Consider the following 16,452-nt stretch of genomic DNA (forward strand, 5'->3'; position numbering starts at 1 on the left):
ACCTCAGCTTACGGGAGTTCAGGCAATGGGGCAGGGTTGGAGGGGTTAGGAGTTAAAACTACACAGCTCTCTGGGACTTCTCAACAAATGACAGGTTTGAATGCTAAAGCACTTCATTCATGATCAGATTGGTATTTCAGGCATTTCTTTCCTGCTGGAACAGGGCTTATTATAAAGTTGTTTTGCCTTTCAACTTCATTGAATCATTCAGCACAGGTGGTGGTAATTTGGCTCATTGTGCCTTTGTCAACTCTTTCAAAGCATTATCCAGTTGGTCCTAATGCCTTACTCGTCCACCATAGATCCTGCAAATTTTTCTATTTCAAATATTTATCCAAGTCCCTTTTGAAAGTTACTACTGAATTTGCTTCCACTGCCCTTTCAGGCAGTGCATTCCAGAGCATAAGTCACAAGTTGCTATTCAAGCAAAGAGCTTGAATTCAAACAATACAACTCCATTGCATCATATTTTGTTCTTCCCAATAGCTTAAGAAAACAAGGCACATTTTTACACCCCCTACAGATTTACCTGCCTCTGGGCCTGTAAACAACAGGCGATTCAAACTCGTCTGGTGCTTACAAAAGCCCAAATGGCATGACCTTTAGAGCCAGGTCAGATCCCAAAGCTCTGATCATTCTTGTTTTTCTTTCATTTCAAATGCACTGACCTGAAGTGAGGAAAGCCAAGGTGCCAATCGTTTCATTAGACATAATATTGTGGAAGCGAGCCAACTGCCCAAACATCTGAAGATTGCCCTCCTTTTCCCTCCGAGCTTCAGGAGGCAAGCTATCCCAGTCCCCTCGGTCCTTCTCGATTTGTTGGATTTTAATCTTGCTCAAATACTGCAAAATTTAACAAAACATCAAATTACAAACAGCAGTGCCCCGTGACAATTTTCCAACTTAAAATGCTTACAGAGAAAGAAGCAAAACTCCATTAATCCCAGAATAAAAGCAAAATACTGCAGATGCTGGAAATCTGAAATAAAAACAGAAAGTGCTGGAAATACACAGCAAGTCTGGCAGCATCTTTTTTTAAAAAATCTGTTCATGGGATGTGGGCGTCGCTAGCTAGGCCAGCATTTATTGCCCATTCCTAACTGCCCTTGAGAAGGTGGTGGTGAGCTGCCTTCTTGAACCGCTGCAGTCCATGTGGGGTAGGTACACCCACAGTGCTGTTAGGAAGGGGGTTCCAGCATATTGACCCAGCGACAGTGAAGGAACAGCAATATAGTTCCAAGTCAGGATAGTGTGGGCCTTGGAGGAGAACTTGCAGCTGGTGGCGTTCCCGTGCACCTGCTACCCTTGTCCTTCTAGGTTGTAGAGGTCACGTGTTTAAAAGATGCTGTCGAAGGAGCCTTGGTACGTTGCTGCAGTGCATCTTGTAGATGGTGCACACTGCTGCCACTGTGTGGCGGTGGTGGAGGGAGTGAATGTTTATGGATGGGGTGCCAATCAAGCAGGCTGCTTTGTCCTGGATAGTGTTGAGCTTCTTGAGCGTTGTTGGAGTTTCACCCATCCAGGCAAGTGGAGAGTATTCCATCACACTCCTGACTTGTGCCTTGTAGATGGTGCACAGGCTTTGGGGAGTCAAGAGGGGAGTTACGCACCGCAGGATTCCTAGCCTCTGACCTGCTCTAGTAGCCACGGTATTTACATGGCAACTCCAGTTCAGTTTCTGGTCAATGGTAACCCCCAGGATGTTGATAGTGGGGGATTCAGTGATAGTAATCCCATTGAATGTCAAGGGGAATAGTTGGTTTCTATCTTGTGGAGATGGTCAGTGCATGCCACTTGTGTGGCACGAATAGTACTTGCCACTTATCAGCCCAAGCCTGGATATTGTCCATGCATTTCTACATGGACTGCTTCAGTATCCGAGGAGTCACGAATTGTGCTGAAATCAGTGAACATCCCCACTTCTGACCTTATGATTGAAAGGAGGTCATTGATTAAGCAGCTGAAGATGGTTGGGCCTAGGACATTACCCTGAGGAACTCCTGCAGTGATGTCCTGGAGCTGAGATGATTGACCTCCAACAACAACAACCATCTTCCTTTGTGCTAAGCATGACTCCAACCAGCAGAGTTTTATCCCGATTCCCACTGACTCCAGTTTTGCTAGGGCTCCGTGATGCCATACTCAGTCAAATGTTGCCTTGATGTCAAGGGCAGTCACCCTCTCCTCACCTCGAGTTCAGCTCTTTTGTCAATGTTTGAACCAAGGCTGTGGCGGAACACTAACTGAGCATCAGTGAGGTTATTGCTAAGCAAGTGCCGCTTGATAGCACTGTCGACGACACCTTCCATCACTTCATTGATGATTGAGAGTAGACCGATTGGGGGGGGGAGGGGGGGGAGGGGGGGGGGGGCGAGGAGTAAACTGGATTTGTCCTGCTTTTTGTGTACAGGACATACCTGGGCAATTTTCCACATTGCCTGGTAGATGCCAGTGTTGTAGCTGTACTGGAACATCTTGGCTAGGGGTGTGGTTAGTTCTGGAGCACATGCCTTCAGTACTATTGCCAGAATGCTGTCAGCACCCATACCCTTTTCAGTATCCAGAGCTTTCAGTTGTTTCTTGACATCACGTGGAGTGAACTGAATTGGCTGAAGACCGGCATCTGTGATGCTCGAGACCTCAGGAGGAAGCCAAGATGGGTCATCCACTCAGCACTTCTGGCTGAAGATTGTTGCAAATGCTTCAGCCTTATTTTTGCACTGATGTGCTGGTCTCTCCCATCAATGAGGATGGGGCTATTTGTGGAGCCACCTCCTCCTGTCAGTTGTTTAAATTGTCCACCACCATTCACGACTGGATGTGGCAGGACTGCAGAACTTAGATCTGATCTGTTATCTGTTGGTTGTGGGATCGCTTCGCTCTGTCTATCGCATACTGCTTCTGTTGTTTGGCACGCAAGTAGTTTTGGGTTGTAGCATCACCAGGTTGATACCTCATTGAGATATGCCTGGTGCTGCTCCTGGCATGCCCTCCTGCACTCTTCAGTGAACCAGGATTGATCCCGCAGCTTGATGGTAATGGTAGAGTGGGGGATATGCTGGGTCATGAGGTTACAGATTGTGGTTGAGTACAATTCTGCTGCTGCTGATGGCTCACAGCACCTCATGGATGCCCAGTTTTGCATTGCTAGATCTGTTCTAAATCTATCCCATTTAGCACGGTGGTAGTGCCACACAACACGATGGAGGGTATCCTCAATGTGAAGATGGGACTTTGTCTCCACAAGGACTGTGTGGTGGTCACTCCTACTAATACTGCAATGGACAGATGCATCTGCGGCAAGCAGATTGGTGAGGACGAGGTCAAGTATGTTTTTCCCTCTCTGTGGAGAGAGAAAGAGAGTTAACATTTCAGATCAATGACCTTTATGAGAAAGTTCTGATGAAAGGTTATCGACCTGAAATGTTAACTCTGTTTCTCTCTCCAAAGATGCTTCCAGACCTGCTGAGTATTTCCAGCATTTTCTGCCATTAATCAGAGGCCTGTTATACCACTTGGCAGTTTCCTGCAATTGGCTTACTTGCTAATCTCTACTGAATGACTTTCCTTTCGAAAAGACCATTAAGAAATTATCGCCTCTTCGCTTGCCCCAACTGTTTATAGGAGAAATACACCACGTGGTGCAGCACTACGCTTTACAGGGGCAGAAAGTAACAGCTGCAAATCCGTGGTCTGTGTTGTTAGCGAATTTCAACCAGGGCACCACACTTCAGGCACTGCCATCACATTCAATGCCCCTAGGCTAGGGAGGAAAGAGAAAAACAAAGTCAGCCAGGGTTGCAGCTTCTGATCACCATTTGGAGACCCCAGCTGGGAAGTGTGGGCACGTGGATGTCAGATTGGACTCAGTTATGGAGCCCTTGACAATCCAATAGTCTGTTGACACTCAAATGCCATTTGAGACACGTAACGGGGAGGCTGCCAGTACTTGCAAAACTGTATCCTAGTAATGAGTCAGAACAGGAGGAGGGAAGGTGGAAACAATATATATGCAATTAAACTCTGAGTTCTGTACATCCACCTTGTTATTTTGAAGGGGAGAAGAGTGGGCACCAGACTGAAATGAAAAATGTAATAAAAGTAATTGGTCTGCGCAAGATACCTGGATAGCTTCATCCAATAGAAAGATGGCATCATTGATGAGCAGATTGAGAAATCGGAGAAAAAGAGGAGGGTTCATTGCCTCCAAGTTGTCAAATGCATAGTCGGCCAAGGTCTGTAAGACAAACAAAAACAGGAGAACTAATTCAAAGTTGTCCGTCTGAGAACAATTTAGACCATGCCATCACTAAAGTTGTTCAGAGAGTTGCAAATAAAAATGTAAGACTGTAGATTTGAACTTCAGAGGAAGTCCTTCACCACCACATAAAAGTAATAGAACATCTCCATTAGATCTAAACTTATGTCTTTCTCAAGACGAGGGATATTCGTGCTGGAGAATACAATGCTTTCCATGTCAGGCACCATGTGTCTGCATCTAGCACTCCTAGGTTAGCTACAGCACAGTTAGGAACAGAGTAAAGCTCATTCTACGCTGCCCCAACATTATCCCTTGGTCCCAAGGTCAAAAAGCAACCCCCTACTGCATAAGCGTGACATTTTCCAATTTCCCACACTGCCATATCGTCTCTCCCAGGGACACCAGGCCAGGAGTGTGGGGTCAAACTTCAAACTGGTTAGACCATGACCCGAAGTGTTTTATCTTTAAAGTAAACCTGACAAGCAGCTTTCTTTGCATTACCTGCATACAGCAACCACTGCAAAAGGCTCAGCAAGTGTTTTCCAGCAGTTACTATTGTCATTTAGAAGTTTCCACAAAAGGTTCAATATATAGATTCTGATCTGAAAAGCCAATGAGAATACAACTGGCTCATGTAATTTCCACATGCTCTTTATTCCCTCCTTTGCCACTGCCATTTATTTTATGCCTAGTACAACTTGACTATGAACCCTACCAAAGGTGAGCAAAGGGGTTAACGTGTTAAATAAGCTTAAGATCATTTATGGGGAGATGGTGGTGTAGTGGTAATGTCACTTGACCAGCAATCCCAAGGCCTAGGCTAATACCTTGGGGACATGGGTTCAAATCCCACCTCGTAGCTGGTGGAATTTAAATTCAATTAATTAATTTAAAAATCTGGAATTGAAAGCTATTCTCAGTAATGGTGCCATGAAACTATCAATTGTCATAAAAAGCCATCTGGTTCACTAATGTCCTTTTGGGAAAGAAATCTGACATCCTTACCTGGTCTGGCCTATATGGGACACCAGACCTACAGCAATGTGGTCGACTCTTAACTACCCTCTGAAGTGGCCTAGCAAGCCACTCAGTTCAAGGGTAATTAGGGATGGGCAACAAATGCTGGCCTGCCAGCGACGTCCACATCCCATGAAAGAATAAAACAGTTCATTTACTCAACTGCACCTGTTACTGCTCTGGGTATAAAGTTTATAACTACACCTCACTTCAATACTGACAGTACAATAAAAACATTCTGGAAGTAGTACCTAAAATTGAAGGTAAGGTTAAGATATTTTAAATGGGTTGAATTAAAAATAGGATATTTAGTAAGAGGGGGGATTGGGTCAGAAGACAGTACACAAACACACTAAATAAAAATAATACAGACCTTAATGCTTTGCCTGTAGTTATCATATCCCCACATGTATTTTAGGATAGGATACATGGGCCGCCTGTAGTTAAACTTTTGTTCAAACTGATGCGGGTCACCTAGTAGCAGATGAAAATGTCAGTAACAGTGATCACTTTCAGAATTAAAGCTACTTTATTGTTGTTTAGGAGTTAGCTAACTCAAGTTTTGAGTAGCTTAGATATGAGCCAGACGGAAAAGGAAGATCTCTCGAACACAGACTAACTGTCTTCAATCAGGTGTTCCATGCAATGTTGCGTACCTGGAGCACTGGTGACTGTGATGTTCGCATTCTTGCCAATTTACCAAAATATCACAGACAGGAGTGAGATTCTTCTCACCTACACTCAACATCCAGAACAAACCTTCATCTCTACCCCACCTCTAATCAGAGTATCCAGCTTTTCTTCAATGATTCTAGGCTACTTTTTCCTACCCAATCCATTCAACATGGTGATCACTCATGTGAAGAACTTTAACTTCAGCCCTCCACTTTCCTTTCCCCTGCATTCCCATCTCCTACTGTCATGGTGTAGTTTGTATTAGTCCTCTGGATTTACCTTTTTTGTACCGTTTAGTACCTTATAAAGATAAGGTTTCCTTTCAAGACTGACAAACCAACATTCCTTTAATTTTTTTTGTTACTCAATCCTCAGATCAGTCTTGTAACTCTACAGTGCACTGCCTCCTGGTCTTGAATGTCTCTGTGCCTCAGTGACCAGAACCAAATACAGTAATCACAAATACTTTTAATGTAATCTTTCTGCCAGGTTATTTTTGCCCTGTTTCTCTAATGTCCTATCAATATGCAAGTTAAGCTAAAAAGGGCACTCACTCCCAGCCCTCTGCCAATGCTGCTGTTGAGATTCTCAAGCATAGCTGAATGAGGGCTTCCTCCATCCATTACCCTGAATGGAAACACTCGACTCCTATTCAACAATTCCCCAGTCACAAATTCAGTACATAGAGAAGCTCAGGCATAAACCCATACCCCATCACTACCTTAACGTGCTGCATCCTCATCATTTATACTAATGTTCAGAAACAGCCTGAAACTTTTTCCAGTAGAACTCGAGGTCGGGCATTTTTAGACTGCCAAATATATCTGAGCAACGTTTGCCCCAGCACTCCTCCCTTCATCTCCCCCATTCCATCTCAATAAGTTTATTGATTCAGTAGCTGAGATCACAGACTTGAAACGTTAACTTTGTTTTTCTCTCCACAGATGCTGCCTGATCTGCTGAGTACTTCCAGCATTTTCTGTTTTTATTAAACATAAGAAATAGTAGGCCCTTCGGCCCCTCAAGCCTGCCCCACCATTCAATAAGATCATGGCTGATCCGCCCCAGACCTCAACTCCTCTTTCATGCCAGCTCTTCATAGCCCTCAACTCCCCAATATTTCAAAAATCTATCTAGCTCCTCTTTAAATACTTCCAGTGATCCAGCCTCCACAACTCTCTGAGGCAGAGAATTCCAGACATTCACTACCCTCCGAGAGAAGAAATTCCTTCGCATCTCAGTTTTAAATGGGTATCCCCCTATTCTATAACTATGTCCCCTAGTTTGAGATTCCCCCACTAGTGGGAACATTTTCTCAACATCTACCCAATCAAGCCCCCTCAGAATCTTGTACGTTTCAAGAAGATCACCCCTCATTCTTCTGAGCTCAAATGAATAAAGGCCTAACCTGTTTAGCTGTTCTTGATAAGTCAAACCCTTCATCCCAGGAATCAGCCTAGTGAATCTCTCTTGAGCTGCCTCCAATGCCAGTATATTCTTTCTTAAATACGGGAACCAAAACTATACACTACTCCAGGTGTGGCCTCACCAACACCCCGTACAGCTGGAACTAGATTTCCCTATTTTTAAACTCCAACCCCCTAGCAGTAAAGGCCAAAATTCCGTTTGCCGCCTTAATTACTTGCTGCACCTGCATGCTAACTTTGTGTTTCATGCACAAGAACACACAGATCTCTCTGTGCTGCACTTTTTTGAAGTCTCTATCTAAATAATAGTCTGCCTTTTGATTCTTCCTACCAAAGTGCATGACCTCACACTTTCCTACATTAAACTCCATCTGACAAGTTTTTGTCCACTCAACCTATCTATATCCCCTTGGAGATTCCTTACGTCCTCATCACAACATGCCCTCCCACCTATTTTTATATCGTCAGCAAATTTGGCTATATTACACTCTGCCCCCTCCTCCAAGTCATTAATATAGATAGCAAATAATTGAGGCCCCAGGACTGATCCTTGTGGCACTCCATTAGTTACGTCTTTCCAACCTGAAAAAGACCCATTAATCCCGAATCTCTGTCTTCTGTCAGTTAACCAATCCTCAATCCATGCTAATACATTACCCCCAATACCTTGTGCAATAATCTTTTATCTGGCACCTTATCAAATGCCTTCTGGAAATCTAAATACACTACATTTACCAGCTCCCCTTTATCAACTCTGCTTGTTATATCCTCAAAGAACTCTAGCAAATTTGCCAAACATGATTCCCCTTTCACAAAACCATGTTGACTCTGTTTGATTGTGTTAAGCTTTTCTAATATCCTGCTATTTCTTCATTAATAATGGACTCTAGCATTTTCCCAATGACCGATGTTAGGCTGACTGGCCTATGGTTTCCTGCTTTTTGTCTCTCTCCCTTCTTGAACAGGGTATTACATTAGTGGTTTTCCAATCCGCTGGGACCCTCCCGGCATCCAGTGTTCTGGAATATTTCAACCAATGCCTCCACTATCTCTGCAGCCACTTCCTGGCGACTTGTCTGCCTTTAATCCCATTAGTTTGTCAAATACTTTGTCCCTCGTGATGGAGACTGTTACAAGGTCATTTCTCTCATTAGCTTCTTGTTTATCTGATATCTGTTTATAGCGTCCTCCACGGTGAAGACCAATGCAAAATATTGGTTTAAATTATCTGCCATTTCCCTGTTATCAATTCTCCAGTCGCATCTTCCAAGGGTCCCACGCTCACTTTAGCTACTCTCTTTTTATATACCCATAGAAGCTCTTGCTGTTTGTTTTCACATTTCTAGTCAATTTACTTTCATAATCAATTTTCTCCCTCTTTCTTCGCTTTTTAGTCAATCTGCTGCTGGTTCCTAAAATATTCCCAATCCTTTGGCCTACCACTAGTTTTCACCACTTTGTATGCCTTAGGTTTTGATTGGATACTCTCCTTGACCGCCTTTGTTAACCACGGGTGGTTCATCCTTCTCATCAAGTCCTTCTTTTTGACTGGGATAAATTTTTGTTGAGCGTTATGAAATATCTGCTTAAATGTCTGCCACTGACCTTCCCCTTAGCCTATTTTCCCAGCCCGCTTTAGACAACTCTTTCGTCATACCTCCGTAATTGACACTGGCTTGAGATTCGAGTTGCTCGCCATCAAACTGAATTTGAAATTCTACCATGTTGTGATCACTACCCCCTAGAGGATCCTTAACTATGATAACTCTTATTAATCCTACTTCAATACAAATTACTAGATCTAAAATAGCCTGTTTCCTGGTAGGTACTGCAACGTGTTGCTTTAACTAACAATCCCTGATGCACTCTACAAATTCGTCTTCCATGTTACCTCTGCCAATCTGATTTGTCCAGTCAATATGCAGATTAAAATCAACCAGGACAATTGCAGCGCCCTTCTTATACGCCTCCGTTATTTCCCGATTTATGCTTTGCCCTACAGTGAGTCTACTCTTCGGGGGCCTATAGACGATTCCCACCGGTGACGACTTCTTCTTGTTATTCCTTATTTCCACCCAAACTGATTCCATATCACGCTCTATTGCTCCTATATCACTACTCATCACCACACTGATAGCTTCCTTTATTAACAGTTACCGCAACTCCTTTTCCTTTTAGCCTATTTTTCTGGCACGTCAAATACCCTTGAATATTGAATCCCCAGTCTTGGTCATCCTGCAATCACGTCTCTGTAATAGCTAACAAGTCATACTCATTCATTTCTATTTGTGCCATCAACTCATCTATCTTGTTACAAATGCTGCGTGCATTCAGATAAAGAGCCTTAAGCTTTGACTTTTTGCCATTATTACTCATTCTGGTTCTAACTTCTGCTGCACTCTTCTGCTTATATTTTCTGCCCCTTCCTGTCACACTTTGATTACTGTTCGCCTCTTCACTACCCTACAGCTCTGCTCTCTAGTTTCTTTTTGACTTTTTTAACTTCCCTTCAATTGAACCCTCACCCCCACTAATTAGTAACAACTTCATTCATTTGATCTTATAAGCTGAGAGGGCAAAATTCAAGCCCAAGATTCCCCAACTGTAAAATGGATACCCAAGTTTTATGTTATTGGTCCATCAATCTGCAGTGAAGAAAATCAGATTACATCCTTACTTATGTAATTTATTCCAATACCAAGTCCTCAACACATTTGTCAATGGTCACTAATTATAGATGTGGATGGTCATTTGTCTCATCTTACTTAGCTCACCTATCCAGAAATAACCTACCCGTTACACTGTCCAACTGGCTCTTAAATGATTACAGGGTTTGTCAGTATTATCCTACCCTGATGCCCACTCCAAGTATCTTTGGCCTCCTTATCTCGAGAGACAATGGATACGCGCCTGGAGGTGGTCAGTGGTTTGTGAAGCAGCACCTGGAGTGGCTATAAAGGCCAATTCTAGAGTGACAGGCTCTTCCACAGGTGCTGCAGAGAAATTTGATTGTCGGGGCTGTTGTACAGTTGGCTCTTCCCTTGCGCCTCTGTCTTTTTTCCTGCCAACTACTAAGTCTCTTTGACTCGCCACATTTTAGCCCTGTCTTTATGGCTGCTCGCCAGCTCTGGCGAACGCTGGCAACTGACTCCCACGACTTGTGATCAATGTCACAGGATTTCATGTCGCGTTTGCAGACATCTTTAAAGCGGAGACATGGACGGCCGGTGGGTCTGATACCAGTGGCGAGCTCGCTGTACAATGTGTCTTTGGGGATCCTGCCATCTTCCATGCGGCTCACATGGCCAAGCCATCTCAAGCGCCGCTGGCTCAGTAGGGTGTATATGCTGGGGATGTTGGCCGCCTCAAGGACTTCTGTGTTGATGCCAAGGATTCTCCGGAGGCAGCGAAGATGGAATGAATTGAAACGTCGCTCTTGGCTGACATACGTTGTCCAGGCCTCGCTGCCATAGAGAAAAGTAGAGGACACAGGCCTGATACACTCGAACTTTTGTGTTCCGTGTCAGTGCGCCATTTTCCCACACTCTCTTGGCCAGTCTGGACATAGCAGTGGAAGCCTTTCCCATGCGCTTGTTGATTTCTGCATCTAGAGACAGGTTACTGGTGATAGTTGAGCCTAGGTAGGTGAACTCTTGAACCACTTCCAGAGCGTGGTCGCCAATATTGATGGATGCAGCATTTCTGACGTCCTGCCCAATGATGTTCGTTTTCTTGAGGCTGATGGTTAGGCCAAATTCATTGCAGGCAGCCGCAAACCTGTCGACGAGACTCTGCAGGCACTCTTCAGTGTGAGACGTTAAAGCAGCATCGTCAGCAAACAGGAGTACCCTGATGAGGACTTTCCGTACTTTGGACTTCGCTCTTAGACGGGCAAGGTTGAACAGCCTGCCCCCTGATCTTGTGTGGAGGAAAATTCCTTCTTCAGAGGACTTGAACGCATGTGAAAGCAGCAGGGAGAAGAAAATCCCAAAAAGTGTGGGTGCCACTCAGGATAGGAAAGGGCTCTGATGAGGAGCCACCATGTTGAATTGTGCCTTTCATATCGTCATGGAATGAGGTGATGATACTTAGTAGCTTTGGTGGGCATCCAATCTTTTCTAGTAGTCTGAAGAGACCACGTCTGCTGACGAGGTCAAAGGCTTTGGTGAGATCAATGAAAGCAATGTAGAGGGGCATCTGTTGTTCACGGCATTTGTCCTGTATCTGACGAAGGGAGAACAGCATGTCAACGGTCGATCTCTCTGCATGAAAGCCACACTGTGCCTCAGGGTAGACGCGCTCGGCCAGCTTCTGGAGCCTGTTCAGAGCGACTCGAGCAAAGACTTTCCCCACTATGCTGAGCAGGGAGATTCCACGGTAGTTGTTGCAGTCACCGCGGTCACCTTTGTTTTTATAGAGGGTGATGATATTGGCATCGCGCACGTCCTGGGGTACTGCTCCCTCATCCCAGCACAGGCATAGCAGTTCATGTAGTGCTGAGAGTATAGCAGGCTTGGCACTCTTGATTATTTCAGGGGTAATGCTGTCCTTCCCAGGGGCTTTTCCCCTGGCTAGAAAATCAATGGCATCACTGAGTTCCGATTTGGTTAGCTGTATGTCCAGCTCATCCATGACTGGTAGAGGCTGGGCTGCACTGAGGGCAGTCTCAGTGACAGCATTCTCCCTGGAGTACAGTTCTAGGTAGTGCTCAACCCAGCGGTCCATTTGTTTGCGTTGTTCAGTGATTATGTCCCCTGATTTAGATTTGAGGGGGGCGATCTTCTTGATGGTTGGCCCAAGAGCTCTCTTCATGCCATCATACATTCCTCTGATGTTTCCGGTATCTGAGGCCAGCTGAATGTGACTGCATAGGTGTTGCCAGTAGTCGTTTGCGCAGCGCCTGGCTGTTCTTTGTGCAGTGCTTCTGGCTGCTTTAAGTGCTGCGGATGTTAAATCGCTGGGGGCTTTCTTGTAGTTCAACAGTGCAATGCACTTAGCGGCTATGACAGGTTCCAGCTCTTCATTATGAGATTGAAACCAGTCTGCATTTCTCTTCGCACTTTTGCCGTAGTGGTCAAAGCTGACTCATAGATGGCGTCTCTGATGTGGGCCGACTTGGTCTCAGCATCCCCTGTGGGAGCGTTTTGAAGGGCTGTTACAAGTGAATTTAGAAGTTTTTGTAACAGCTGTGGTTGAGAAATTCTGCTCGTGTTGAAGCGCGGGTGGCCCTTCTGCTTGGAATGATGCAACTTCTTTGGTCCGAGTCTAACCTTGCCGCACACCAGGGAGTGGTCGGTGTCGCAGTCCGCACTGTGGAAGCTGCGTGTGATTTGAACACTGTTTAAGGCGGCTCGCCTTGTGACAATAAGGTCTAGTTGGTGCCAACGACGCGATCTTGGGTGCCTCCATGAAACCTGATGACAGGGTTTAGTGTGAAAGAACGAGTTGGTGATGCAGAGGTTATGATAGGTACACAACTCAAGCAGTCTCTGCCCGTTCTCATTCATCCTTCCAACGCCATAGCGCCCAAGGCAGGAGGGCCATGAGTCATGGTCGGCCACAACCCTGGCATTAAAGTCCCCCAGCAGGAATAGGTGTTCGGTGTTGGGGATGCTGCTAATGATGTTATGGAGTACCTCGTAGAACTGATCTTTAGCTTCATGTGGGGAGCAGAGAGTTGGAGCATAGATGCTGAGTAGGTGTACTGGACCAGAGGTGGTGAGCAGTCGGATGGACAGTATGCGTTCCGAGCCATTTGAGGGAGGCTCTATCATGCTGAGCAAGGAGTTTCTGATGGCGAAGCCCACTCCATGCTGTCTTGGTTCTTCAGGATCCCTGCCCTGCCAGAAGGTGTAGTCTTGCTCTGCTGGAGATCCACTCGCAGGGAGGCGAGGTACTCCAAGTATTGCTCATACTTTATACTTTGTGACATCAGCTCTAAATTTGGAACTGCGTCACCTCATCCTATCATCAACAGTTTATAATGTGAAGTAACAATTTACTCTTTCTGTGCCATTTACTTATCTTGTCCCCCTCTATCGCTGACCAGGAAAAGTTTTATCCAACCTGGGAAAACAGGAACCTCACAGCAAACAGCAATTTGTGCAGTTCAGGTTTACCAAAATTAGATATTGAACAGTTTCATCATTTGACAAACCAACAAAAGAGTTGAGCATTAGCCTTTCAAAAAAGAAAAAGCTTCAACAGGAACTTTTGTTCCTGTCTTTATGAACACGACTCAATAGCTGGCCTTGAAATTACTTATTCAGCTACAGGAAACATTAACAAAGGCGATTTGATAGAACCAAAACGAAAAGTCTGCAAGTTAAGAAAGGAAGCAACATCCAAGAAAATCATTTTCTAACCCAAAACATTCAACCTTCTGAAAGAGGCAGCTGCATTTTTGGATTAAAAATTATGAAGGTTTTTGCTGCTTATTACAGCAGTAACATAGAATTGCCTTTTTAAAAGCAAATCTTTCTTGTCACTCGCCCACATCTTCTTCCAAAGATGCCAACTCTTGCTGGGGGGTACAGTTCCACAAGCTCCAGTGTCGCCTAGACAGAGCGCTGCTGGGCTTTGCAACAATGAGCTGCATCACAATCAAGCCCAATCCTGTTCTCAACTAAGATCCATGCAAATATTTCCTAGTAGGAATTCTACCTGATTTTATTCCCCCTCCCAACTCAGAAAATGCTGAGCTAATTATAATTCCCTTGCTGTTGTCTCAGCTGAGAACAACCATCTCAGCACAGACCAGGGTTTGAACTTGGGATTCTCCTGTTTCAGTTTCATAAAGAAGGCAACGCTATGAAGAAGCGCAAGAGTTGACTTTAGCATAATAGGCAATTCTACAGTTACTGTCTGAGTAATCTGCATTTACAGGGCATCACCATAACCTCTATCCTTCTCTAGCAAAAATCAGAAAGTGCAAATATAAGCCATGTGGAGCACATCTGGCTCTGTTACATCAGTGCAATAGGACCAAAATAATTAACAATCAGCTTTGCTCTTTATTGCCTTCCAAGTATTTCCTGTCAATACGAGATTTAAACTTGACAAGAGGGGGTGGTTTAGAAGTTGAGCCAAGGTGTTTTTTTTCCTTCCTTGGGTCAGCTGGTGGCGTGGGGGGGGGCTAGGCGGTGGGGGCAGCGCAGAGATGTGTGGGAGAGAGAAAAATGTCTATGACCAGCAAGAATCGAAGCAAAGCTAAAAGTGCCTTATTCTGCAACCTACAGTACTATAGCTGACTTTGCACACTCATCTATACATGGCCTGTAGCCCAATCCCATTCGGCCGTCTATATTCTGAACACTTCGTCACCACTCCCCTGCCTGAATCCTGCCCTTGCACATAGCTCCGTTAGGTTCCGGTCCTGCGCTCTCCCTCTCCTGGTCTGTTGTTCCCTGTTTGTATGCAGCAGTGACAGCACGTGGAATAGTCTATGCGCATCAAAATCAAATTTCATTCTCTCCCATGAATCAAGGCGATTGATGGGAGCATAACATTTTTTATAGCAGCTTTGCTGGAAAGTTGAGGTGTAACTTCACACATGTGCCATCCTATAAGGTGAAAGGATTTCATTTATATAGCACCTTTCACAACCTCAGGTGGTCCCAAAAGTGCTTTACAGCCAATGAAGTACTTTAGAAGTGTAGTCACTGTTGTAATTCTATGGCATTTACCCGAGACTGCTGCTATTTTCCAAACGTACCTGTGAATTCAATGTCCACAAACACTTTGATAAGTGCTTCAGCGAGATAATGTGCATGCTGATAAGAGGTGAAGACTCGCTGTCGGTGGAACATGCTGCTAATTATTGGGTTCTGCACCTGCTCCATATGAGGCATCACAGCCTCAAGGACCTCAGCCAGCTTCGCTCGCAAGTGAGGGTTCTTCATCCTGGGAGGCATTACAGGAAGGGAAGAAAGAGGCTTTATGGTCAGTCAACAAACGTCTTTCAGCATAATCCAGCTATTTGGAATCAGACTGCACAGACAAGTGAAACTGAACAAACTCCACAGATCAATCAATCAGCGTCATCACTGGGATTATTTGGTGTAGAGAGAGCAATCCACTATTAAAAAATATTTTTATTGCAGCCCATGTGATTTTGTGTGATATGCTTAATTCTCCACTTCAAGTTGTTACCATTTTTACCTCCCAAGGCCTCTATCACTTGTGTTTTGCACCAACTTCCCTCCAGTACAAAGATTTCAAAAACCCAACCTTACACTTTACTGAAATCCTAGCGACAACACTGACCAATGTTCGAGGTAAAAGGATCATTGCATAACTCTCAATGCTCCCATCTTTACCGCACAGAATGTTATTTACTTGTGTGCGGTCTTTGCTCCCAAGTATCCTACACACAGCATTAATGCCCATTCCTCTGGCCATATTCCTCACTTAAAGCAGTCAACACCTGCCAACGTTATTTGTACAGGGACAATAATTTACACTGAAATCTGTCAGTCAGCTCCGAGTGTAGTGGGACGCTTTCCAATTGTTTAAAAATTACGTTTATGAAGGCTGGTAGATACAGGGCTGACTTTTCAGTGGAGGTTGGAGGGACGTGAATGGAGTGGGATGGGGTAGGGGAGTACTGGGTTGTCCACCATTGTCTACGGTCAGGTGGGTAAACTCAAGAAGGTGCTTAGGAATTCCGAATGTGTGTCCACCATTGAAAGGACACTGGTTAGAGGGCATTTATATAGAGAAACTGTTTCCAGCACCTGAAGGGTCACAAAACAGAGGGCACAGTTTTGAGGTGATTGGCAAAAGAATCAGAGGCGACACGATGAAAACCTTTTTATGCAACAGGTAGTTAGGATTTGGAATGCACTGATAGGGTGGTGGATAAAGATTCAATAGAAGCTTTCAAAAGGGAATTGGATAAATACTTGAAGGAGAAAGAAATTAGAGATAGGAGGGAAGAGCGGATCAGTGGGACTGACTGAATTGCTCTTCCAAAGAGCTGGCACAGACTCGATGGACCGAATGGCCTCCTTCTGTGCTGTATTATTCTATGGTTCTATGATAGAGTGTGTGTATAGGGCTCCAGTTGGGAGA

General features: G+C 44.7%; 1 protein-coding gene across 4 annotated transcripts in view; it reads right to left on the minus strand.

Moving 5' to 3' along the window:
- The window catches only part of ube4a (ubiquitination factor E4A (UFD2 homolog, yeast)), a 76,110-nt gene that overhangs the window by 8,610 nt on the left and 51,048 nt on the right, over window positions 1-16,452 (minus strand). For all 4 annotated transcript variants that reach the window (XM_068054105.1, XM_068054104.1, XM_068054103.1 and 1 more), the window contains 4 exons: window positions 15,095-15,282; window positions 5,652-5,752; window positions 4,124-4,237; window positions 669-843 (listed from right to left, as the gene is read on the minus strand). In XM_068054105.1, coding sequence (XP_067910206.1) covers window positions 669-843; window positions 4,124-4,237; window positions 5,652-5,752; window positions 15,095-15,282 — 578 coding nt within the window. The remainder of the gene's footprint in view (window positions 1-668; window positions 844-4,123; window positions 4,238-5,651; window positions 5,753-15,094; window positions 15,283-16,452) is intronic.

The sequence above is a fragment of the Heterodontus francisci genome, chromosome 22, assembly GCF_036365525.1.
Source record: "Heterodontus francisci isolate sHetFra1 chromosome 22, sHetFra1.hap1, whole genome shotgun sequence".
In the NCBI taxonomy this organism is placed as follows: domain Eukaryota; kingdom Metazoa; phylum Chordata; class Chondrichthyes; order Heterodontiformes; family Heterodontidae; genus Heterodontus; species Heterodontus francisci.